The sequence below is a fragment of the Rhineura floridana genome, chromosome 2, assembly GCF_030035675.1.
Source record: "Rhineura floridana isolate rRhiFlo1 chromosome 2, rRhiFlo1.hap2, whole genome shotgun sequence".
Classification (NCBI taxonomy): Eukaryota; Metazoa; Chordata; class Lepidosauria; order Squamata; family Rhineuridae; genus Rhineura; species Rhineura floridana.
The window spans coordinates 75,680,314-75,706,272 of NC_084481.1; the positions used below are offsets into that span (position 1 = coordinate 75,680,314).

Below are 25,959 nucleotides of genomic sequence, written 5' to 3' on the forward strand. Positions count from 1 at the left end.
AACCAAATGATACTCTATACTAGGGTGGCCATGTGTCCTACTTTATAGAAGACAGGACTGTGTTTGAGGGGGGGTCCACCAGTCCATGTCCAGTTTAAAAACAAAGAGCCATAAGAAGGGAGAGCAGGGGCCTCATCAACAATTAGCATCTGGACAGAAGACTGGTGACGAGTACAGGTCACCTATTCACAGCTGTCCCAACTATGGTGAGATGTATTTCTATTTCAATTAGAGTAATTGTGTGTTTGTTTTTTTAAATTGGATCTATACATATAAAGTAGAATATGCAAATTTTTAACAAAACTGTGTCCTCTTTAGTACTCTTTTTTGGTAATGCATAAGTGGCTACTCTATTCTGTTTGTACATATCTAGTTGTCTAGTTATCTAGTTGCAGGTTCAGTTGTAAACTAACGAGCTACAATTTGAAACCTCTCCAGTTCAGGACGATATTTTAAGTCATGCAGTGATTTCCAGCTATGTCTGAAAGACCCCGTTAGCCAATTTACATGTATAATTGGATTTAGGAGTGAGCCTTGGTTTCATACACATACATACACAACCCTTCACTGAATTTATAACCTTTAATGGGAAGTGGACCCTGCACAACTAGATCCTATTCATATTCTGCCCAAAACAATAATAACATATGGATAGATTTCAAGAGCGGACCCCACTCACTTGGGCACTTATATTTACAGAATTTTGGCTTTGTTAAAGGTTATGCATTCAGTAAGATACATCATATAAATCCAAGTCTCAGGAAAGATAAATGACCTAATCCCACACACCTTCCATTAACCAAAATTGAATGTGCTGCAGCATGAAGAGCTCATGCTTCCTTAGTGTCAGCATAAAGAACCCAGGGGACTCTCAGTGTCAGCATTTTATTTATTTTTTTATTTTATTTATTTTATTAAATTTCTATACCGCCCCATAGCCGAAGCTCTCTGGGCGGTGTACAAACTAAAACTTCCATCTACAGTTAAAACACATATTTAAACAATTTTAAAACTACATCCAAATTTCAAAATTGTAAACATTTTAAGACAGACAAAAACACATATTAAATATTTATTTTTATTTTTATTTTTTTAAAAAACCACAACGAATGCTTGGGGATTCCTGTGAGGAATTCTCTCACCCTGAAGGGCTTGTAAGTGTGTAGGGAGAAGCCATTATCGACAGCATTTAAATGTGTACTATATGCACAGAGCAAGTAGTCATTTTTATGAACTATCAGTAGCTAGATTTGGGAAAAGAACAGTTAATATAATTAAACTAACAGAAACCCACTTGGAAAGTTTTGAGTTCTGCTTGATTTTAAAGGTGTAAACTTCACATCTAACTCAATCTTAACACAAATGATTACATTTCTAAGGCAGAGATGACCAACATAGTAGCCTCCAAATGCTGCTGAACTACAACTCCTAGCATCCATGACCATTAGCCATTCTTGGTGGTGATGGAGTTGTAATTTGACAACATCCTGAAGGCACTGTCGTGTCCCCACCTGCTATCACCCTTCATTGAGCATGTGGAAACACACTTCATACTACCCCACAGCAATACCATTATTAAGAATTTTGGCCTAATTCCCCAGCCTTTGCTAACAATGTCCAGGCATATGGACAAGCCTCAACCCCTCCCCCCGTGTATCTTTTTGACCTTAAAAGATCACCTGTTTCTCTTAGGTTCTTGCTGTCATAGTAGATACTTTTATCTTATTCTTTAGAATAGCCAGTGACCAGGAGTGTGTAAAACAGTCTTTATTAAAGAAACAGATGTTGATATAATAAAATAAACAGGTTCACTCAGTGTTCAAAAACTTGTGGTTTCAGTTCAGTTCTTATAGTGTTTTAAGTATGTTACACAAATATTTTTAATACATGCCTACTCCAGCCAGATCTAATAATTCCTAACCTAACTCCTTCCCTTCTCGGTCTAATCCCAAAATAAAAACAGATTTAACCCTACTCTGTCTAAACTGCCCAACTGCCAAAAACTGTCTGCACACACTCATAAACACACCATTCCCCATTCACTGAGTCAGTCAGCCACAAGCACACTCCAACATTCTACTTACTCCCCCTTTCACTCTCACTCTCCTTACCATATTGTCTATAATATAAACTCACAATTTGTACATTACCTCATTTACAACAATCATAGAATTGTAGAGATGGAAGGGGCCTATAAGGCCATTGAGTCCAACCCCCTGCTCAATAGCAGTTCAGGACAGATGAAATATCACAGATGCCACATTGGCTACCATGTTCTATCTAAGGCAATTATTTTGTTCTTGCTGCCAAGGGAAGAAGTGGTGGAAAGCCACATATTGGCTTTTCTATGTTCTTGTAACAGTAAACCATTTTTCTTTCTTTCTGCTGACCCCCTTATGTTTTCAGTGATGAATGTTCACTGTTGTTGTTAAAGAAGTTGTTTTTAGAAATCTCTTCACAATATAATGAAAAGTCAATACTAAAAATATGTCAAGAGAGACCTTCTGGGGCCAATTTAATTTGTCTTAGATCTTTCAGAAGAGCGAGAGGTGGTAATCCTCAATCCAATTTGCTAGTGCCTCTACCCTGAAACTGCCAAATTAGTATCTTCTTCTAATTAAAGATAAGTCAAAATGGTACCTGAGAATACAGAACTTCTACTGAGGTCAGTATGTTTTTGTATCCAGAATGAATGCAGTGTTAAGTCCATTGAACTGTGTGCAGACTGCAGTGCTCTGTTTTGTGGAGAAAAATATAAATCATCACTTTATCACAAAACTAACACAAAAACTAATGTCCAAGCAGTGATATCTTCCTCCTTTTCATCACCAGAAATGTCTCCTCTAAAAACAGTATTGTTCTTTGAGGAAGGACATCATGCTGTTTCAAGCAACACTGATATAGTTGCTTTTTATGATGTCAGTCACCAAAACCCTAAATTCTGAAAGTGGTAATTCTGCACATAGGGTCCTATCACATCATGTCTTTGAAGTTACACCACCAACACATCCATTTAGCAACAATAAAACAGTGTTTGTGCATGCAGTCTTTTTTCATATGATGGTGCACGTATGGTAAGCAGCTCATTTCCTTTCAGATTATATTCCAGGATGCTTTAGTCTTGATTGGAAATCAGCTTAGTTCACACCTTCTTGAATATTGAAGAGCTGGAAGCTAGGAACGGAATGATCTATGAGTTTTTGTTTTCTCGGTTTTTCATTTTTCGAGTCTTAAATTCAGTTCTCCACATCTCATTACAGCAATCTGCATTTTTTTAAAAAAAATCCTCATGAAAAGTCTTCAGCAAATTTTCCCTCTAAACACATTTTTGTAAGTAGTTTTGTCTAATGTATACAATTTTGCAAGCAATTGCTCCTAATTTTATGCATTGTAAATGTTATTTTCACTAATAGATTCATTTTTGTGCACATTTGTCCCTAATAGATGCAAAACATTGCTTGGTTGGAGAACTGTATCACCAAATACAGATAAGTGTGAATCTTGAAGGACGGCTATATTTCAGTCCTCATATGGTTTCAGAAGGTGCAAATTTGATGAATTTGGCTTTAAATGTGAACCAAATTATTGGAAACTTAAAACAGTTATATCACACGTCAGAGGCTTTATTTCTTTTCTGTTGTCCCCCTAACTTAAATATGTACTTTCAAAACTCTGCCATGTTCCTGGATTTTGTTTTTCTTTTTTATGTTGTTTGCTGCTTGACACAGCGCTGATGCTGCTGGAAAATCAATTAAAAGCACCAGGTCTGAATGTGGGTATAGGACGAAAAGCTTGGAATCACAGCCAATAATTGTAAGAGGACAATAGCAAGCGTCTGTAGCCCTCTTCATGCATTACTCACATGTAGAATACATAAAAACATAAGGTAAGCCCTGCTAGAACAGACCAAAGGTCTATCTAGTACAGCATTCTGTTATAACAGTACCCAACTAGATGCCTCTGGAAAGCCCACAAGCAGAACATGAGGACAATAGCACTTTCCCAACAACTGGTATTTACAGGCATATTGCAAGCATACATTTGTCTCCTCCTACCTCCACTGTGTTGAGCATAACCTCTGCAGCAGTAACCCTGGATAATGTATGATGAGGGCTTCTTTCTCATATCTTCCTTTTATTATTGTTGTTGTTATTATTATTATTTATTACATTTGTATACCACCCCATAGCTGAAGCTCTCTGGGCGGTTTACAATAATTAAAAACATTTATTTATTTATTATTTATTATTTGATCTATATCCCACCCTTCCTCCCAGCAGGAGCCCAGGGCGGCAAACAGAAACGCTAAAAACACTTTAAAACATCAAAAAAGATGTTAAAATACATTAAAACAAAACAACATTAAAAACATTTTTAAAAAAGGTTTAAAAACATCTTTTTTTAAAAAAGGGGTTAGAAACATGTTATTAAAGAAAACATATTAAAAGCAATTCTAACACAGAATGGGATAGGTCTCAACTTAAAAGGCTTGTTGAAAGAGGAAAGTCTTCAAAAGGTGCCAAAAGGACAGCAGACGTGGCGCCTGCCTAATATTTAAGGGTAGGGAATTCCAAAGGGTAGGTGCCGCCACACTAAAGGTCCGTTTACTATCTTGTGCAGAATGGACTTCCTGATAAGATGGTATCTGCAGGAGGCCCTCACCTGCAGAGCACAGTGATTGTCTGGGAATATAAGGGATAAGTTGGTCTTCAGGTATCCTGGTCCTAAGCTGTATAGGGCTTTGTACACTGAAACTAGAACCTTGAACATGGCCTGGTAGCAAATGGGCAGCCAGTGCAATTCTTTCAGCAGTGGGGTGACATGCTGGCAATACCCTGCCCCAGTGAGCAGTCTCGCCACCGCATTTTGCACCAGCTGCAGCTTCCGGACCATCCTCAAGGCAACCCCACATAGAGTGTATTACAATAATCCAGCCTGGAGGTTACCAGTGTGTGGACAACAGTAAAAACAAATATACAAATATACAAATTTGAAAACACTTTCTTAAAAAACCATTTAAAAACACATGCTAAAATGCCTGGGAGAAGAGGAAAGTCTTGATCTGGTGCCGAAAAGATAACAGTGTTGGCCTCAGGTGCACCTCGTCAAAAAGATAATTCCATAATTTGGGGGCCACCACTGAGAAGGCCCTCTCCCTTGTTGCCAGCCTCCCAGCTTCCCTCGGAGTAGGCACCCGGAGGAGGGCCTTGGATGTTGAGCATAGTGTACAGGTGGGTTCGTGTCAGGAGAGGCATTCCATCAGGTATTGTGGTCCTAAGCTGTGTAAGGATGAATAGACAAGTTCTTGATACTCCTTAATATTATCAGTCATCTCCTTATTGATCAAGAAGTCACTTCTGTAGCTTCTATTGAAGATGAAAAAAATGGTTAGAAGTTGCCCAACTGTTTCGTATTTTTATATAGACTGTCCGTTCATAAGAAAGAGAAGACAGAAGAGAGCCAAAGATGTGAACATGGCCAAGTCTACCCCCTATATACACTTAGTAATGTCTAAACATCATTTCAGTCAATCTTCAGGTAGCAATGGCTATAGCATGCATCCTCTGAATATATCTTATTGTTTGAATGTAGATCATGCAGTCTTTTTGAAAGGTGAGGACAGGCCTAGCTTGAGACCTGTTCATTGCAGGTCCGCAGTGCCAAGGGACATTGTTATACAGGTTACTGATGATCAGCATGATGCCTGTGGATGGTTCTTAACTGTTTAAATGAAAGGTCCATCTTCATTATCTAAAGGTGTCTTTAGAATCATATTATATTGTGCATATGCATCACTTTTAAAGCATTTATGCCAGTATAATAATAGCATGAATGCAGATTTTGATTACATAGCAAAGGAGCTGTGTTGGGACACCTTTCCCTTTACTAGCCATCCCTGGCCCTGAGATTGGCAAAGAAGGCCATTTTTTTTGTCCCATTGATGGAGATGGTTCACTGTATAGTGACACAAGATAGGGCTTTCTCTGTAGTGGCACCTTGACTATAGAATTTCCTGCCTGAGGATGTGTGGTTAGCCACAACTGATTAGTGTTGATGTTGTAAAATCTAATCCTGTACAACAACTCAGTTTCCCAGAAAGCCTTTAAGGTTTTTTGTGATCAACTGAAGTTAAAATTTATCTTGACTGACTCTCTTAGTTACTACAGTCTTGATCTTTGTTCTAGATGTTTGATGTGGTTGCTTTCAAGGATGCAATTTCCATTTGTGTTTGTTCAGTCTCTCCCCAGATCTCATTTAGTGTATTCTAAGTACACTGATTCAGTGGACTATTTCTACTTGTAGTTTGAAGATTTCAAGAAAGATTGGAAAATTTGTATATATTGTATTTCTAATATAGCAGAAATGTTAGCCTCTGAACTTACACGTGCTATCATGGTCTGTACTTACTTCTGTCTCGTCTCTCCCATGAGTTGTGATGCATACACTAAAAATGCTAAGTAGATTGTAAACTGCTAATTCTTCAGTTTGGTCTCCCTACTCTAATATCCTTCATGCTCAACTTCCTTTAACTACATTATATATACTGTACTCTATAGATTAGAGAAATGTACCATAATTGCCTGAAAGACTGATTATTATCTCTTTTCCATATAATTAGGATCAAAGTTTAATACTCAGATCTTTGATTATCCTCATTAATGTTCAACTTATTCATATAGAGATTTGGAAGATACACTCCCTGGTTGCATACAGGAAATGATTAAATAGAGAGAAGGCAGCAGCATTTAATCTGTGTAATAAAAGTGAGAGGTGGTGATCATTCTTATTTCTGTCTGACACAATTAACCTCTTTCTTTGACATCTGTAGATAATGCATCTTAAATGTTAGCATTCATTATTTAATACTATTTGAAAATGTTGATACGGTGGAACTGATGCAAGTCTCTACTAATCTTACAGATAAAATCACCAGGATAAGCTGTTCTTTCTCCACAGTAGGTAGAATACAATTGGCTTTTGATCCACTTTTCCCTTCTCCCTGAAGTCCCCAGCCACTTTCTACTCTGATCCAGAGCTTGGAAAAGTTACTTTTTTGAACTACAACTCCCATCAGCCCAATCCAGTGGCCATGCTGGTTGGGGCTGATGGGAGTTGTAGTTCAAAAAAGTAACTTTTCCAAGCTCTGCTCTGATCTAGAAAGTCTTCGAAAAATCTGGACATTAATTTCTGCTGGAGGCTTCAGCTGGAGAGGAACTGATAACAAATGGAAACAACTGTCTCCTCTCCTCTTCCCTTAATGAATACCTCTGCAGGATCTAAAGCCCTTCTGGATTCCATCCAGTGTAGCAGACTATTCTCTACCTCCTTTATGCTAGCATTGGGAAACCTGTGACCCTTCTTGAATTCTTCTTAGCCCCAGCCAGCATGGCCAGTGATTATTTTAGAATGTTGTATTCACTGTGATTTTATTATATTTTTGGGTGGATCATTCAGATCTGGTATAATTTCTGCCATTGACTACCATGGTTCATATAGAAGATTATACTTTGTTTTATTGATTATTTAAAAATGATAATGAATTTTTGCTGCATAGAACAGCAGGATAGAATAATGCTGACTATGTAATATTAAATGTAAATAGCAGCAGGTTGCTAGGAAGGCAGAACTATTCAGCTGCAATTTGACTTTAGATATAGCACTCACTCATATTTATTGATTTCTGCTGATTCTGTTTGCTGCCTGCATATTCTTAACTTTGATTAATATGCAATCATGCGATAATAAAAGAACAAGACATAGCCACATGGGTCAGTATAAAGTTACAGCAGATGCAGTCTTTCCCATTGCACAACATTTTATATGTCTGCCATCTAAAAATATATGTACATAAAAGTGAACGAGTTGTGTGCAGTTACACTTGTCTTTGGAAGCTTTCTCTGGGAACCAAGTGAAGGAATTATTGGGTGGTATCCAAGGCTAGCCCTACTCAGAGTACACCCACTGAAGTTAACAGATGTGACTAACATAGGGTCATTAATTTCATTGGGTCTACTCTAAGTAGGAGTAGATCATTGGTAGCATGAGATCAACCAAATGTGTGTTTGATTCTTGCCCTTCCTGCCTTCTTAAATAAGCTCAGGGAAATCTGGTCAAGGGGGTACAGGGAGTGGGAAATTCCTAGTTAGCCTTAAGGTGACTCTCGTGAAACCTTTATTTAAAAAGACCTTTCTAGATTCCACTGGGTTGAATAATTTTCTGCCAGTCTCTAATCTGCTGTTCATGGGCAAGGTGCTGGAGGATGCGGTGACATCTCAGATCCAATGTTGATTGGATGAAACAGATTATTGGACAGGTTCGTGCAAACACTTCTGTGCTGGATCCTTGCCCTTCTTGGCTAATAAAAGCTAGCAGGGATCAAACAGCCAGCTGGGCCAGGGAAGTGATTAATGCCTCTCTGCAAGACGAGGTTGGCTGCCTGAAAGAGGCTGTAGTGAGACCACTCCTGAAGAGACCCTTCCTGGACCCAGAAAATCGTAATAATTATAGGCCGGTAGCAAATGTTCCATTCCTGGGCAAGGTCCTTGAACGAGTGGTGGCAGGCCAGCTCCAGACACTCTTGGATGAGAACGATTATCTGGATCCATTTCAGTCGAGTTTCAGGCCTGGTTTTGGCACGGAAACAGACTTGGTTGCCCTGTATGAAACATGCAAATTACCTGCTAGGGTCCATCATTTTGGCGTGTAATTAGTATCTCCTGTCTATTTAAAAGTTATATCAGGTTCAGCAGAGTTTCTGAATCAGAATACATCCTGCTTGTGAGCTGCATATCCATAAGATATGTATCATAAATATCTGTAGGCACAAATATCAACTTTGTAGACCAGGGGTGGGGAACTTTTGTCCCCTCAGATCCTGTTGGACTACATCTCCCATCAGCCTTGACTACTGGCCATGCTGGCTGGGGTTTATGGGAGATATGGTTCAGCAACATCTGGAGGGTCAAAGGTTCCCCATCCCTGTTGTAGACCAAGGAATGAATATAGGATAGACTGCACTGTTGCACGGTACTGCTAATGCAGCAATAGAAACAACATAGACTTCATAAGGATTAGGGAATAGAGGAAAACTTGAGTGTTGCTAAAAATGAATGACATACTGCTGGGTCAGGAAGTGACTCATAAAAAACTGGATGTGGGTATCCTTGGTAGTTGGAATGTGAAATCTACAGTATACATCATCAATTGGATGAAAATGATTGTTTCATTTCCTAGAACAGAACATACTTCTTGCCTTTTTGTGTGAATTCAGATAAGAGCTAGTTTATGCATATGTGTGCTTCACTTGACTCCTTATTCCTTTATAATTCAGCACATGATGAATGGCTGCTGAATATGTGAGCTGCCTCTTTGGAAAAGTGTAGCATTTGATATTACATTGAGTAACAGTAAAAATCTTGTCTGTTGTTTTAAATGTAAAATAATCAAGTGATGAATATGCTATGGATAAAAAGTTCACACACAAAGAAGAGATGAACACATGCAGTCTCCTTAATTGTAACCTCTACTGGAAGTTTCTAGTGTTCAGTGTTTATCTTTGTTTTAGACTAGTGATGGCACACTTTGCCAAGTATTTGGCAATAGATGCAAAGTCCAATATCTTCAGGTGCGAGGGATCTTAAAAGTTAAACAAAGAGGTAATGACAAACCAAGACATTATGAAAATGGGGGGAAGGGATAGTTAAAGTTCCTATAATTCACATAAACAACAGTTTTATCAAAGCTTATATTCTGAAACTGTAGTCATAAACAGAAAATGCATCATTCTTGGGAGGCGGGTTAAAAGGTTATGATCTACTGGGATTTACTATAATTCACCATGACATCATGGAAGACCAGTACTTGTCTTGTTGTAAATTGGTGAACCAACACTGACAGATGATCTCCAAGTTTCCAGAAACAGCAATAATTCATGGGAATTATTATTTTTATTGTGTGCCTCTGTCTCTCTTAAATTTTAGACTTCCATTGTAAGATGATTTCTCCTCCACTCTTCAGGAATCCTAAACAGTGTCCTCATAGATAGTGTACAATCTAATTCCCATAATTTTACATTTATTTTAATTCTACTGGCATATAATTTTCACTGAGATATTTATGTTCTTTCTAGATTGCTTGGTTGAATAATATGTGTGGATGGGGAAAAATAAACATTTCTCAAAACTGACACTTCATTTTCATTGAAAGATATGAATAGCAGCAATGTTAAAAGAAAATAGTCTGTAGAAGTGTTTCACTCCATCCTAGAATATTTGTATTGCCAGCCACAAAATAAACTACAGTAATTTGTGTATTTTACTAACTTTGAAACAGAAAAAAGTTTCTTCAACTGCATTTTCTTAATCTTCCAGAGGTTATTTTTTTTTTAAAAAAATAAAAAATCAGACATTTAGCTACCCTGTAGATGAGGGAAGCATGCAGGAATTTTCTGTTATTGTTGTTGTTGTTATTATTATTCACAGATGACTGGGTGTGCAAGTTTGAGTTGATTCTTACAAGTCACTATATTTACTTCTCCCTCTCTTGCACCACCAGCCACCTGCAAAGTTGTGCTGATTGGGAAAAGAAAATAGAACTTGCCAAAATGTAGGTAGGTTGTCTACACATTTCCCTTCCCTTTCCCTTCCCTCAAACACTACAGTAAATAAAATAGTTTGGCTCTAAGTAATTGTATATAAAATTTTACCCTTTTATCCATCTTCAAATTAACATGCCTTTTTCCTGGACATTGTTACCCTTTTTCATCTGCATTCATGCATTCCATGCAACATCTTCCACTCTATCATGCCTTGGATAGAGCACATCGGGTGACACAATGGAAGAGATCTCCCATGGGACCTTAGAGAGCTCTTGCAAAATGGAGAAATAGTCTGACCTCATATAAGGCACCTTCGTATGTTTCTTGGTTTTTGATTATGAGACTGGTAAACAATGTGTTAATCTCAACAGCTTATTTCTGTACAGTTCAAGAAGTTATTTTGCTTACAGTTCCCATAAGGGATAACAGTAATGGTTAATGTGCTGTTATAGATTAAAATGACAATAATTCACTAGATTGCATAACTCCTAGTGAACTCTGCCATCTAGGTTAAATAAAATATTGAAGAACTGCAAAATGCATCACATTGTCGATAGCATTCGTTTGTGTCTGTTATGTTGGTATTTACAGCGATGAAGCTCCAGGCAGCCAGTTGGTTACAGATAAGTTTCACATTGACTGGGATTCTGTGCTTGTCAACTCTGATAATGTCATCGTAGCTCAGTTTGATGGAAGAGGGAGTGGATTTCAAGGTCTAAAGATTCTGCAAGAAGTCCACCATTCCTTAGGATCAGTGGAAGTGAAGGACCAGATAGCAGCTGTAGAGTACGTATGTGAAAGCATTTATTATGTTTTGTTTAAGTTCAGTTTGATACAATAAATTGAAAATGTATTGAGCTTTATATCTTTGCTATATTGGATCATTATAAGATATTTGTTGGATAGCAAGAAAATTCAACAACATCCAGATATTAAAAGAATTCTTTTGGGATTGCCTGTTAAAGGAGTCTTCTAGGACTAGTCTGACTAGTGTACTGTATCTAACTGGTATTTTTCTCGACTAATTAAACATCACATATGGTCATTGTATTTCAGATGCTGTGCATAAAAGGTTAAAATGTGTCAGGCAGTTAGAAGATACCCCAGGTATGAAGAATACAGCTTGATTTGTCCCACTTCAAGGCAGAGGATTATGCTGTTTCAGCATAATAAGCTCCTGCATCTAAAGCTGATTTGTCATTTGTTGCCCTTACAGTCTTTTGACAAAGTTCTTTAGGCTAATACTATACACACTTTTATGAAAGTAAGTTCTTTTGAGCACAATGAGCTTACTTCTGAGTAGACATGCATAGGACTGCAGTCTTAACTGCTTTATTTTAAAATTTATACATCCCTAATGAATGTGTAATAGTTTAATGAATAATTCTGTTTAAGACATACAAATGTGTTAATGGAGGGAGAAATTATGTTGTTATTTATATTATATTTCATATCTTATACAGACTGGGGAAGTTTAAGTTATGACTTGAAACTTGAAACTGCAGCTAAAAAGAAGAAAGGAAGAAGTAGGAGTGCATTTAGATTCAAGTGATAATGTCTGGTGATTGACAAATGGGCAGTGCCACCCTCCTGTCAAAGTGGGCAATTTTGTTGAGTGGAGTGGAGTTTAGGATCTGGTCCACTGATAGGGTCAAGCTTTTGATCCCTGTCATATAAAATGATGTAACATGAAGAACTAAGCTATAACACTGCATCTACCATCTACTGTATTACATATGAAATAATAGCTCCATGTGATAGAAACACAAGAGTTCAGGGGGGGGAAGAGTTAATAGATACCATGAGAATATAAGAATTTTAATGTATCAAACAACAAACTTTAAATACATTCCAAAGGCACTTATATCACCAGTTAATGACACAAATACATATTTTAAAAAGTGTTCCTTTGGTGTTTTGGCCAGACATGTTGCAATAACTTGTTTTGCTTTGTGGCCAAGTGCATAAAATTTTTAAAGCATTTCAAATTGGAAACAATATATATCATAGTCTAATGTAGGATGACACAAATCACCTTTACAGTCCAATTCCAGCAAATAATAAATAAATTGGACTGTAAAGGTGATTTGTGGCATCCCACATTAGACTGTGATATGTATTGCCTCAGGTTTGAAAGGATTTTTTATTTAAAAGCCTGGATTTTATGCACTTGGCCACTTAGGACAGGTTATCACAAAGCATTTGGCCAAAACACCAAAGGAGCACTTTTTAAAATACGTATTTATCTCATTAACTGGTGATGTGCCTATGTAATAAGTATTTAAAGTTTGCTCATATTGTTTAACATATTAAAACTCTTATATTCATGTAGTATCTATACTTAATTCTTTTCTGAACTTCTGCATTTTGTTAAGGATATGCAACTTTTGTTCGTTTGTTTGCTTGTATGGAAACACAAGAAGCCTGACTATATGACCTCCACATAGCAATTACAGTCTGAAAACTACTTTGTACCCTTCCTGAAAGAGTGGACAACCATGAACAAAAAAGTTTACCATGTAGGATGGTTTAAATTGGTCCAATCAGATAAATTTCACCAACGCTAAGTTCTTGGGATCCCATTCAAGGGCAATAGGAATTGTGTCCTAAGTTCACTAAATCACCTTAATATTTTATTCTGATGTGAACATTGCTTATTATTATTATTTTTGAGCAAGTGGTTTATATATTTCCTAAATAAATAAATAAAATTCCTAGGTGAAATATTCATAATTTTGAAGATTATTACAATAAAGCTCCAGTAGGCATTATTAATAGGATCAAGAAGAAATTTGCAAGACTTAAAATAATACATATTTTATTTAATATTCTGGTTTTATCTATTTACAGTACAGTAGACATGAATATGAGCGTTCTTTCTGCAAGAAATACTGATGAAACATAATTTTTTGTAATATAAAATTAACTTTCTGTTACAGATACTTGCTGAAGCAACCATTCATTGACTCTAAGAGGCTGAGCATATTTGGAAAGGTAACATTCTGAAATGAATGAGATATAGCAACTTGCTTTATTAACATCATGTTGTGTGTTTCTGAATCCTCTGTTGTTCTTGTTTATTATAAAAATTTCCAATATCCCATCTAAGTGAAGGTACTTGAATGGGTGATAGAGATTCACCTCCAGGCATCCTTCAGTTATTTCATCCTTCTTATCCAGATCCATGTAAATTTGGTTTCAAGTCTGGAACTAGCACAGACACTGCTTTGGTAACCATGATGAAAAACCTATGCCAGGAGGAAGATTGGGGGGGGGGAATCTGCTCTGTTTCTGCTCCTGAATATCTCTGCAGCCTTTGATACCATCAGCCATAGTATCCTTCTTCAAAGATTCTCTGGAGTTGGGACTGGTAGCTCTGTCCTTCAGAATTCTTTTGAGAGGGCCGTTTTCAAGGGGTGGCCTTTATATCAGGGTTGCTGCAAGATTCCATTTTGTCTCCCATTCATGTTGACAATATGCATGAAGCTGCTAGGAAGACATCATCTGGGGATTTGGAGTGAGGTACCATCAGTATGGTGATCATACCCAGGTCTGTTGCTCTTTCATACCTATGTTAGGTGAAGCACTGTAAGTGCTGGGCCAGTGCCTGGAATCAGTACTGTACTGGATGACAGCCAATAAACTGAAATTCAGGCCAGACAAGGTGGAGATACTGTTGGCAGGTGCAGGCCAGCCCAATAATGAGGTGGAATGAGATCATTGACTCAGGTAGGAAGATAGCAAATTGGTGCCTCCCAGCCCATGCTCATCTCAATATTGTCCACTGGCAAAGGAAGTCTCTCCACTGCCTCCTTCACTTTCTCCTTTCTGCCTCACCATGTCTCACTCTGAGAAAGGATCAAGGGAGTCCTTGAGAGCCAGTTATTCTGGGAGATGTGGCCAAGAGAATGCTTGCACTGCTGCCACAGGTTTCTGACTTTCCAATGTAAAACTTTTTTTCAAACTTACTTTGAAAACTCAAAAACTTTTCTTGCTATTGCAAAAAACAGTGGCAGTGATGCAGGCATTCTCTAGGCCACCTTGTCTAGAATGCCTGGCTCTAAGGAAGGACATCTCTCCAGCCCTTTCTCAGAGTGAAATGAGGTAGGATGAGACAGAGAGGAGGAGGCAGAGAAGCCACCAGTACTGCTGCTGCTAATGTAGTGACAATTTTTTAAAAAGTAAGAGTGAGGAGTTCAATATGTTCTGGATAGGGTTGCACTAAGGATCAGGTGTATAGTTTGGAGATGTTCCTAGATCCAGATTTGTCTCTGGAGGCCTAAGTAGCATCAGAGTGCCTTCCACTAGGTCCACCCTGGATAGTGATAGATGATCAGAGTTATCTATGCTCTGGTAAACCTCCAGGTAAGGTTGCTTAAATGGGGCTGCTTTTGAGCCTTATTTGGAAAACTCGCCTAGTTCAAAAAAATCTCAAGGCTTTTGACCAGTAGGCTGAAACATATCAGACTGATTCTCAAGCAATTCTGTATTGCTTACAGAAGTTTCTGAGCAAACTTCTAATTGCTGGTGCTTACCTTTAAAGCAGGGATGAGTGACCTGTGGCTCTACAGATGACACTGGACTACAGTTCCCATAATCCCTGTCAGTTAACTGTGCTGGCTGGGCTGATGGGAGTTGGAGTCCAACAACTGCTGGAAGGCCACAGGTTACTCATCCCTGCTTTAAAGTCATGCATAGCTTGAGACCATGATAACTGAAGGAATGCCTACCTCCACTTCTGCCAGCCGATGTTTAGATTTTATCATCAGAGCCCTACTCTAGATGGCCCCACCATCTAGTCAGGCAGGTGGGGACTGGGACAAGGTGTCTCAGAAATTTTGGGAATTATTTCCCTAAGAGGTTCACCTGGTGCCTCCCTATCTTTTTGTTGGCAAAGGCCTTTTTCATTTTCCCAGCTTTTCAAAACTAATTATTTTGTTGCTGGTGGTTTTTATTTTATTTTATTTTCTATCTTGGTTTTGTTAGGCATTTTATCTTTTATTGGGAGGATCCTTATGAATATTTACACTGAAGGGCAGCATAGACTTATTTTATTTTAATATGCCAATTTTAGGTGAAGTAGGCACCATTCTGAGTGCTAACTTCAAGACAGCCAGAATTAACTGCTACTGCAATCTGAAAAGGAACAAACAAAACAAATTGTTGAAAGAAGTCTATGGTTTATAACATGGATAAGTCTATTGAAAGATAATCACTTTTAAGTCCAATTACTTTTAAGTGCATAGTCAATTTGCCTATTGAAATCAATGACACTTGAAAGTATGAGGTTTCACTGGATCATGCCTTTAGTATATAACATATTCTGATTTATTTCCCCTATCATGTAAAAAATTCAAATGAATTGAAAAGTTTCATTTTCTTTGTTTTTCTTCTGTTCTTCTCTAATATATTTATATTCAAGTTTTCCAATATTTAAATGCACATTTACAATTTTGGAAGAGTTTTTTTAAAAAACGTGGTTTGCTATTAATTTCATAGTGGCCCTTTTAATATGTACTTTGCATGCAAACTCATTCACAGCCTATTGTGCAATAGGTTTTTGTGCCATCTGTTCAAGATATCCTTTGTTAGTCTGTCAGCTGTTGGATGCTGTTGCCTCTGGCATTAAATAGAAGACCCAGTCAAATAGTCTCACCTTTAGCAAAAAGTTAAATAGATTCTTGGCCATCTCGCTTTCACTCTCATTATTTCTGTCTCAAACAGTGTTTAAAACAACCACACGAACAAAAAGAGTTGTAGTTTTCAGAAACTGATGTTTGCTTCTTTGGGATGCAAGAGAAAAAGTAACCCTATTACACACATACTCTTTGTGCCCAACTAAAGTTGGAAATTTCACAATGAATGCTGTAGCAATTTGTGAGCACATATTATAGAGAGAGTATTAGAGATGGCATGCATTCAGCATCAAATAAAACACTATAACTGAAGTACTCATCAGTCATTACTTAAGTGGTCCAGGAAAGTTATTTACCTTCATCCTTATTGGTGGTATTTTAGATATATTTTCAAATATATGGTCATTTACATGTAACACAACCAAGTTCTTGCCACACCACTTCACATAATTATATTTTACCTGTATAACAGAAATAGGTTCTCTGTCACTCCTTCTGGTAGTTCTGTTTGCAGCTCGCCCAGGATGAGATGAGGGATCGGATGCACAGACATGTGCATGCATGTCAGTGTCGGCTGCATAACCACTGGGTTATAAGCCCGTGGCAGTCCCCATCAGCAGAGCTCGGAAAAGTTACTTTTTTGAACTGCAACTCCCATCAGCCCCAGCCAGCGCAGTTCAAAAAAGTAACTTTTCCGAGCTCTGCCCATCAGTCTCTTTGGCTTTGCAGCACCCACCCATCCTGTCTTGGTTCCAGTGCAGGATTTCCAGTTACTTTGAGGTTTAGTAGGGATTTTTGCCTGTCCACAGATTGGCCAAGTTGGGCAAGGTTTTTGTTTGGCTTAGCTTTGTTGCCTATTCCATACTGGAGGCTGGGGGCAGTAATGTTTTAGAGGTGGGTGTTGTGAAATAGGCTGGTTAATTACACTGTTGGCAGTAAGGTGGGAGATATGTTAATGTGGAGAGGGGTAAACCGATGAGCACCCTTAGGCACATTTGAAGATGACTGGCATTTCTAGAGGCCAGCTGCTCTGGTTTGTGGGCACCTTAGCCCGGCTATGGAAAGTTCTTGAGGCTCACCTGTCTCACTTGCTCAGAGTTGTGGGGCATCAGGAGGGAATAGGGCAGGAAGGCCTTCCTAAAAGATGAGCTCCAAGCATCCATGCCCTTGCTATGGGCAGGGTGGGCTTATTGCACCATTCATGCAAACCTACTGATGTTACATTAATAAACGTGGCTCGAATTCAACCTATTTCTTCTCATGGATAAAGGTAATATTCAATATGCATCCCTTCTCCATGCACCAATGGAGAACATGCTTCATTATTTTGACTGGCCACAATATTAAACAATTGTATTTTAAAAATTTTATCCCACTGAAATCAGATACATTTACAATCACAACCCACTATATGATACATGGATTTTTAAATTATACAGCCATGAGAGCGGCTGCAAACTATAGTCAGCATGGACTCTTTGCATTCCACAATGTTAAATTGAAAATACCCCCATGCCATTCTGATGCTTCCCATAAGCTCATTTCAAAACAAAACCTTACAAGACTTATAGCCCTGAACTCAGAAAGGTGTGCTTAACAACTCTTTAAATTTTATTTATTTATTTATTTATTTATTGCTGTCCTGGGCTCCTGCTGGGAGGAAGGGCGGGATACAAATTAAATAAATAAATAAATAAACAATTTATTGCATTTGTATACCACCCCATAGCCAAAGCTCCCTCGGCGGTTTACAACAACTAAAAATATTAAAAACAAATATACAAATTTAAAAACAAATTTTTAAAAAGCAATTTAAAAACACAAGCTAAAATTTTCATGGTGATACACAAAACAGTCAGAGAGAATTCACTAATAGGCAAAAAAAACCTTGTGGTTTAAGAACACACCTATAGCCTGTAGATATTTCTATCAAACTTTAAAAAGGAGGGAAATTGGGCAGCTATAGTGAATGCACCAAGGGAGCAGGAGACCTGACCTCCTCTCTGAGATGTTGGACTGCCCTACAAATTTGTCAAAATGCAAACACAATTTGGGTTGGTCTTTCACAGTCCAATCCACTTGCTGTGTAGCTTGGAAGAATTTGGTAACATGTGCCTCTGAGCATATGGTGAGTGGTGGCAACACCTGCCATCTCCAACGATGGAGAATTATATTTTTGAATGTTTGTTGGTGTTCTTCTTACTTTGCTTCTTTCCTGTGTTACTAATGTTTCTACAGAGAATCTAATCTAGACAATTTTATTTCCCTCATTATTCATCCTAGAAATCTGTGTCAAGTTTATTTTTTATTAATTTCAAAGTTTTTTTATTGGTCAGTGTCATATGATAGTGAAGACACCCTTTTGTGCTTCAAATTGGAGATTATGTTCTATTTCTATTTTGGGTGCATTAACAGTTGAATCTGAATCTGCAGTTTGATGTAGAATCAGACTGATTGCAATATGTTGCTACTTCAGCAATGACTCTAGCTGTTGGAAAAAAGAGAATTTATGTTTTCAGCCTGCTATGTTTAAACCACTTCATTTAAAGCAAGGTGGGCACAGTCAATTAAAAATAGAGAGCACACCTAGAATTTTGCTAGAATATATTTCACCTCCCACTGTTTTATCTTTGCAAACACTCCTGATGTCCATTGGAGATTATTCTGCAGAATAATGTGCCATTATTCCATAATTATTTTTTGAGGATTTTTTTAGTGTAAATTTTGCAGTGTTACTGTACTTCACATATTCACAGAAATAGAAACAAAGGAGAATTATTTCCTATAGGAAACTTGACTAAAATTGCAAAGTAAATCAGACATATTTAAAGTGACCATCTGAACTATATCAGCTATCTTAATAATGTTGCTTCCTCCCTGCTAAAGCAAGATCAGCACAGCACATATCTTGTTTCTATTATTTGGGCTGATTACAGATCTTGCCACCACTCACTGTATGCTCAGAGGCACGTTATCAAATTCTTCCAAGCTACACAGGAAGTGGATTGGACTGTGAAAGACCAACCCAAATTGTGTTTGCATTTTGACAAATTTGTAGGGCAGTTCAAATACCTCATAGGGGAGGTCAGGTCTCCTGCTCCTCTGGTGCATTCACTCTAGCTGCCCAATTTCCCTGCTTTTTAAAGTTTGATAGAAATATCTGTGGGCTATAGGTATGTTCTTAAACCGCAAGGTTTTTTGCCTATTAGTGAATTTCCCTGCTTTTTAATCTGGGAGGTAAGAAATGGGATCCTGTGGGAAGGAGGAAGAGGAGAGGGGAGGAGGAAGGGAGAGGAGAGGGGAGGCAGGGGAAAGGCAGGTTTGATCATTTGCATGCTTATTGAGTTCAATGGGATTTACTCCTATGCAATCATGGTTAGGATATGTAAAACTGACCATGGGGGAGGAGGAGAGGGAGGGGGAAGGGGAAGGAGCAGATTGGAGAGGGCAAAGGGAGGGGAGGGGAGGTTTGATCATTTGCATGCTTCTAGAGTTTAATGGTATTTACTCCCGTGCAATCATGCTTAAGATAGGTAAAGCTGACCATGGGAAGGAGGAAGGAGAGCGGAGGAGGAAGGGGAGGGGAGGAGGGCAGAGGGGGAGGAGGGGATTGGAAGGGATGGGGAGAGAGGGGCAAAGGAAGGGGAGGGGAGGGGCAAGAGGTAGGGGATAGGAGGTAGGAGAAGGGAGGGTGGGTTTGATCATTTGCATACTTTTTGAGTTAAATGCAATTTATTTCTGTGCAATTATGTTTGAAAATGGAAATGGACTGCCTTCAAGTCGATGCTGACTTACGGCGACCCTATGAATAGGGTTTTCATGGTAAACTGTATTCAGATGTGGTTTTACCATTGCCTTCCTCTGAGGCTCAGAGGCAGTGACTGGCCCAAGGTCATCCAGTGAGCTTCATGGCTGTGTGGGGATTCGAACCCTGGTATCCCAGGTTGTAGTCCAACACTGACCCGGGAGAGGGGAGAAGATTGGGTTGGTGGGCACTGGGCAAAGCAGAAGCCCCTTTCCTTTCCAAAAGGAAAACACTGCAAACTGTATCATTGCTTCTCAGCGTTTCCCCTACCTTTTTATTCTACAGCAGGCACATGTAGCCTCCCACCCAAATTTAAAGCAAAGCTGTCCCTGGCAACATCCACACCAGGCTTTTATTTCACTTTAGACAGTCATGGATTACCCCAAAGAATCCTGGGAAGTGTAGTTACTGAAGGGTGCTGAGAGTTGCTAGGAGATTCCCTGTTCCCCTCACAGACCTTCAGTCAGAGTGGCTGACTGTTAAACAAGTCTGGCCACTGGAGCTCTGTCAGTGGAATAGGAGTCTCCTCTTGGCACCCTTCACAAATTACACTTCACAGGATTCTTTGCCCCTGATTAGCCAAGCCAAGCAGCGGTGAGTCTGGCTTTTAGAACATTGACAGTTGGTTCTTACTGAGCATGCCCAACATTATCATTCAGTTCAAGGCAAAATTTATTAAATTAATTAAAAATCAGCCAGGCATTTTTTTAACTTTTAAACTGCAGAAGATGAAGGTCAGAGTATGGGGCAAGGTCAGTAATAGGATTACAGGTACTCTGAACATGGCTGATTTTTAATGAATTTCAACAGATTATGAGAACTCTGACAGAAAAAAGTCCAAAAGGGGGCTGGGTTTTCCCCCCTCTTTTTTTAGACTTTGTACTCTCTATTCTCTCTGACTGTTTTGTGTATCACCATGAAAATTTAGAGGGTTATTATTATTATTATTTTATTATTATTACTCTTTATTTTTACCCCACCCTTTTCCCAAAACTGGAACTCAGGGCGGCTTACAAATAAAAACTACACATAAGTAAAAAAACATACAAAAATATACAAGGGTTGTTAAGCAAGTGTTTCTGAGTTCAAGACTATAAGTTTTGTAAGGTTTGTTTTGAAATGAGCTTATGGGAAGCATTAGAGTGGCGTGGGTGGTATTTTCAATTTAACATTGCGGAATGTGAAAAATCTACACTGGCTATAGTATACAGCCACTCTTGTGGCTGTATAAATCAAGAGTTCAAAGTGTAAAAAGAGAGAGAGAGAAACCCCATTTGGAGTTTTTTCTGTCAGAGTTCTCATAATCTGTTGAAATTTATTATAAATCAGCCATGTTCACAGAGTACCTCTAATCCTATTACTGACCTTGCCCCATACTCTGACTTACATTTTGTGCAGTTTAAATGTTTTAAAAATGCCTGGCTGATTTTTAATTAATTTAAGAAATTTAGCATTGAATTCAGTGATAAGGCCAGGCATGCTCAGTAATAACCAACTGTCAGTGTTCTAAAAGCCAGACTCACAGTTGCTTGGCTTGCCTAATCAGGGGGCCACACGCACACTAGACCTTTATTTCACTTTACAGTCTTGGCTTCCCCCACAGAATCCTGGGAAGTGTAGTTTGTGAAGGGTGCCAAGAGGAGACACCTTTTCCCCTGACAGAGCTCCAGTGGCCAGACTGGTTTAACAGTCAGCCACTCTGATTGAAGGTCTGTGAGGAGAACAGGGCATCTCCTAGCAACTCTCAGCACCCTTCAGAAATTACACTTCCCAGGATTCTTTGGGAGAAGCCATGACTGTCTAAGGTGAAATAAAGGTCTGGTATGTGGCCAGGGATTTGGTTTAAATTTGGGTGGAAGGCTACATGTGCCTGATGTAAAATACAAAGGTGGGGGAAACTCTGAAAAAGAATGATATAGTTCACAATGTTTTCCTTTTGGAAAGGAAAGGAGCTTCCCCTCTGCCCAGTGCCCACCCATCCAATGTCTTCCCCTCCTCCTTCCCCCTGCCCTCCTCCTCCCCTCCCTGCCCCTCCTCCAGGTCAGTTTCACCTATCCTAAGCATGATTAGTATAGCTGTGTAGCTTTGAAGAATTTGGTAACATGTTCCTCTGAGCATATGGTGAGCATATAGTGAGCATATGGTCAGAGGCACATGTTACCAAATTCTTCCAAGCTACACAGGAAGTGGATTGGACTGTGAAAGACCAACCCAAATGATGTTTGCATTTTTATAAATGTGTAGGGCAGTCCAATATCTCAGGGAGGAGGTCAGGTCTCCTGCTCCCCTAGTGCATTCACTATAGCTGCCCAATTTCCCTGCTTTTTAAGGTTTGATAGAAATATCTGTTGGCTATAGGTACATTCTTAAACCACAAGGTTTTTTTGCCTATTAGTGAATTAAATTACATTTTGAAAGAGGATATAGGTGTGTTAGAAATAGAACTGTATAAGCAGTAGAGACTGTAGACGATAATTAGCATGCTGTTGGATTCCTCCCCCCCCCACTGTTTACTACTAATCTTTATTAGAAAATATATGGGATATTTAGCAATTGTTGTACACTATAAAATAGAGCTTCAAACAAGGTGAGAGACTTGAGTAGGTAATTATGGAGGAGTGTTAGCCTTAACCTTGTCCAGCTTGCAGTTACCATCCTGCGTTTCCTTACCCCTATCTTTCACTCTTCCTTTTCTTTATCACCTCTCTAATTCTTCCTGTATGCCTACATTCTGTCCACTCACTTTCCTGTGTCCTCTCTTGCTGTGTTTGGTTTTCTGTATACAAAGAATCATCCAGGGTCCAAGAGCAATGATGAGGATCCAATGCATGTTTTGCAAGCTGCAGTACTGTCAGAACCTTGGATGATTTCAGGAGTTAAGAATAACCAGCGTCATGCTACACATAGTGTGTGGAAAATTGTTCTGATATTTTTTCTCTCAGGTGCACCATGTCTTTTAGTCTTTGTTTCTTCCCTTCCATATTTCTTCTTTCATTTTGCATGTAGATACGATTCATTATTTCAAGTGACCATAAATCATGTATAAATATGGCTAAAATTAAGGACAGTGCAAAACTTAGAAGAGGTGGGATCTTGAAATGGAAACTGCCTCCTTTCATAAAGTCTGGCCGTATATGAGGTGAGTCAAGACTGCAGATGGGCAAATCAGTCTATTTTGTATGTATTCATTAATAAATCAATTCATTCCTATTTCCACATTAATCTACAGTTTTTATCACCATGAAAATCAAACATGTGTATTTAAATAAGATATACTTTATCACAAAATACTATTTTAACCATGTATTTTATCTCAATATACACATTTCTAAATGTATTTTATTATTTTAAAAAAGCATTGTTAATGCATTTAATATCAAGAACTATATCACAAAATTCAGAAAAGGGTAAAATCCAAAGAATAATTATGTTCTGATTTTCACAGTAGTTTGAGAAGTATAGATCAGGTCAATTTACTTCACAATTCACCAAAATTGAATTCTTCATGCATCCCTAATCCAAAACCATTAAAACGTCAGTCTAGTCTCTATTGCCTCATATTGGGGTTTACTTCCATCTGGAAAAAAGTTCATTTAGAATACTTTCAACACCCCCTAGTAGCATGAACAAGAGACTTTAGGTGTGAGATGGTGATCAACACTGAGAGACAGAATAAACCTTAAACTAAGGTTGTATGTTTATTAAAGGGATATTATTTACATAAGGGAATGTTGATACTTATGTGGGATTTTAAAGATGCTGGCTGACGGTTTCTAAAGAACCAAGAGACACTGTAGCTAGCTTGTAAGTAGCTTTTGCCTTAGGTCAATTTCCCTAGGCTTCCATCCCAGCCAATTACTCCCACAACCCAGTCAAGCTACCAAGGTCATTCTGCCTGTGTATCTAGCGTTGCCAGGTCAGAAGCATCCCAAACCCTGAGATTTCAGTGATGTCATGGGGCAGGCCCTAGTGATGTCATTAAGAATGATACCTTAAGTATCAACCACAGTTGCTTGGATCATACCATTCAGACAAAAACATTTCTCTGATTGGATGGTGTTCCCAGGTCCAGCTTCTCACTTGCTTAGGGACCTTGGTAGAGAACATTTAATCTTGCCTACTTGCTTCTGGCAAGAAAGGTTTAAGTATCCTCAGGCCAGGCCAGTCACTAAAAGGCAATTTTAGGAAGAAGGGACCCTAGTGTTGTGGAGATGTTAGGAGCACTCAGAAGTAAATATGTATGCCGCTGAAGCCCCATAACTAACTCTCATATAATTAAACCCCATAGAACTCAATAAGACTTACTTCTGAATAGATGCGGTTAGAATTGTGCTGTTGGTAAGGCTTGACTAGGGATCCTCTGCAAATATCTCTATATCTACAAAATAAAAGCCCTGCCTAATTACCTTAAAAATAGAATTGGAGGGGGAGAGAAAGATTTACAACACAAACACAATCCTTTGCTATGTTCACTCAAAAGTCCCACTGTTTTACAGCATAATCCTAGCCATGTCTACTCAAAAGTAAGTCCTGCTGAATTCAATGGGGTTTACTCCCAGGTATGTGGGATTAGCACTGTAGCTTTACTCCCAGAAAAGTGAGTATAGGATTAAAGCTTCATATTGAGAAGGTTTTCAAAACAGCTTATGAATTAGACAAATAAACTGCCCTCTTCAACAGCCCAGGAAAATGTATACTTGTTTGACTCACCATAATTTGAAAATTATAACACATTATAATGGCATCATAAGCTGTATGTACACTTTTTCACATTTCTGTTCAAAATTATTTGAAAGATAAAATGTATAATATGCTATTTTTTCAAGTAATTAAAAAACCCTACATGTACACTTTTATTGTAATCATAACTGAAATTGTTTACAGTGCTTGCCTGCCAATATCCTGCTGTGATCTTTTGTTCTAGATCTCCTGCACACAGATAGAAAGGGACTTTTGCTGAAAGCTATAAACTTACTCAATTTATGAGATTTTCTGACAAAAAGAAAAGGCAAAAGTTTTCTGAACATGCAGTGGGTTCTAGCTATTGCCTGGAGGTCAACAAATCCCTTGTCAATCACAACTCTGACTTCACGTGTTGGCTACAAACCTGAAAGAGCGCAGTTAGAGCAGCCAACTACAAGCTCATTTAACTGAAGTTTGCAGAAAGGCAGCGGCTGAGGCTTTGGTATATCTCTTGAATCAGACCACCTAGGAACTTTATTTTTTTTTTTTAAAAAAAAAAAAAAGAAAGCTGAGAGTCCGGAGATTGGGGTGACTCACCTGGAGACCTGGAGAGGACCCCAAAAATCCAGAGTCTCCAGGCAAGAACCAGAGATCTGGCAACTGTATCTGTATCCCAAAGCTTCTCTGGTTGTCTTCCTGGCTTCTTGAAGAGTTTAGCACCTTGTGTCACTTTTCTCTGGTATGATCTTTTCACAGAGCAGCCTCTCAGACCAACTCAGTCACTAGCTCCCTTGTGGTTCATCAGACAGTTATTACCAATGTAAAGGTAAAAAAGGTTTCCCCGCACTTATAGTGTGAGTCGTTTCCGACTCTTAGGGTGACGTATTGCGACGTTTACTAGGCAGACCGTATATATGGGGTGGGATTGCCAGTTCCTTCCTCGGCCTTTCTTTACCCCCCAGCGTATGCCGGGTACTCATTTTACCGACCACGGATGGATGGAAGACTGAGTGGACCTCGACCCCTTTTACCAGAGATTCGACTTCCTCCTTTCGTTGGAATCGAACTCCGGCCGTGAGCAGAGCTTTCAGCTGCGTTACCGCCGCTTACCACTCTGCGCCATGGAGGCCCTTACCTTTACATAAATGTGTGGTTTTGCCAAGTGTTGTCCTGCCTGAAAACCTCAAGACCAGGAGTTCATGATTTTGAAACTGTTTGTCTCATAATAAGATAACAAG

The 25,959-nt window shown here is 38.7% G+C and overlaps 1 protein-coding gene across 2 annotated transcripts in view; it reads left to right on the plus strand.

Moving 5' to 3' along the window:
- Positions 1-25,959, plus strand: part of DPP10 (dipeptidyl peptidase like 10) — a 503,938-nt gene that overhangs the window by 462,367 nt on the left and 15,612 nt on the right. For both annotated transcript variants that reach the window (XM_061612954.1, XM_061612953.1), the window contains exons 20-21: positions 11,189-11,383; positions 13,537-13,591. In XM_061612954.1, coding sequence (XP_061468938.1) covers positions 11,189-11,383; positions 13,537-13,591 — 250 coding nt within the window. The remainder of the gene's footprint in view (positions 1-11,188; positions 11,384-13,536; positions 13,592-25,959) is intronic.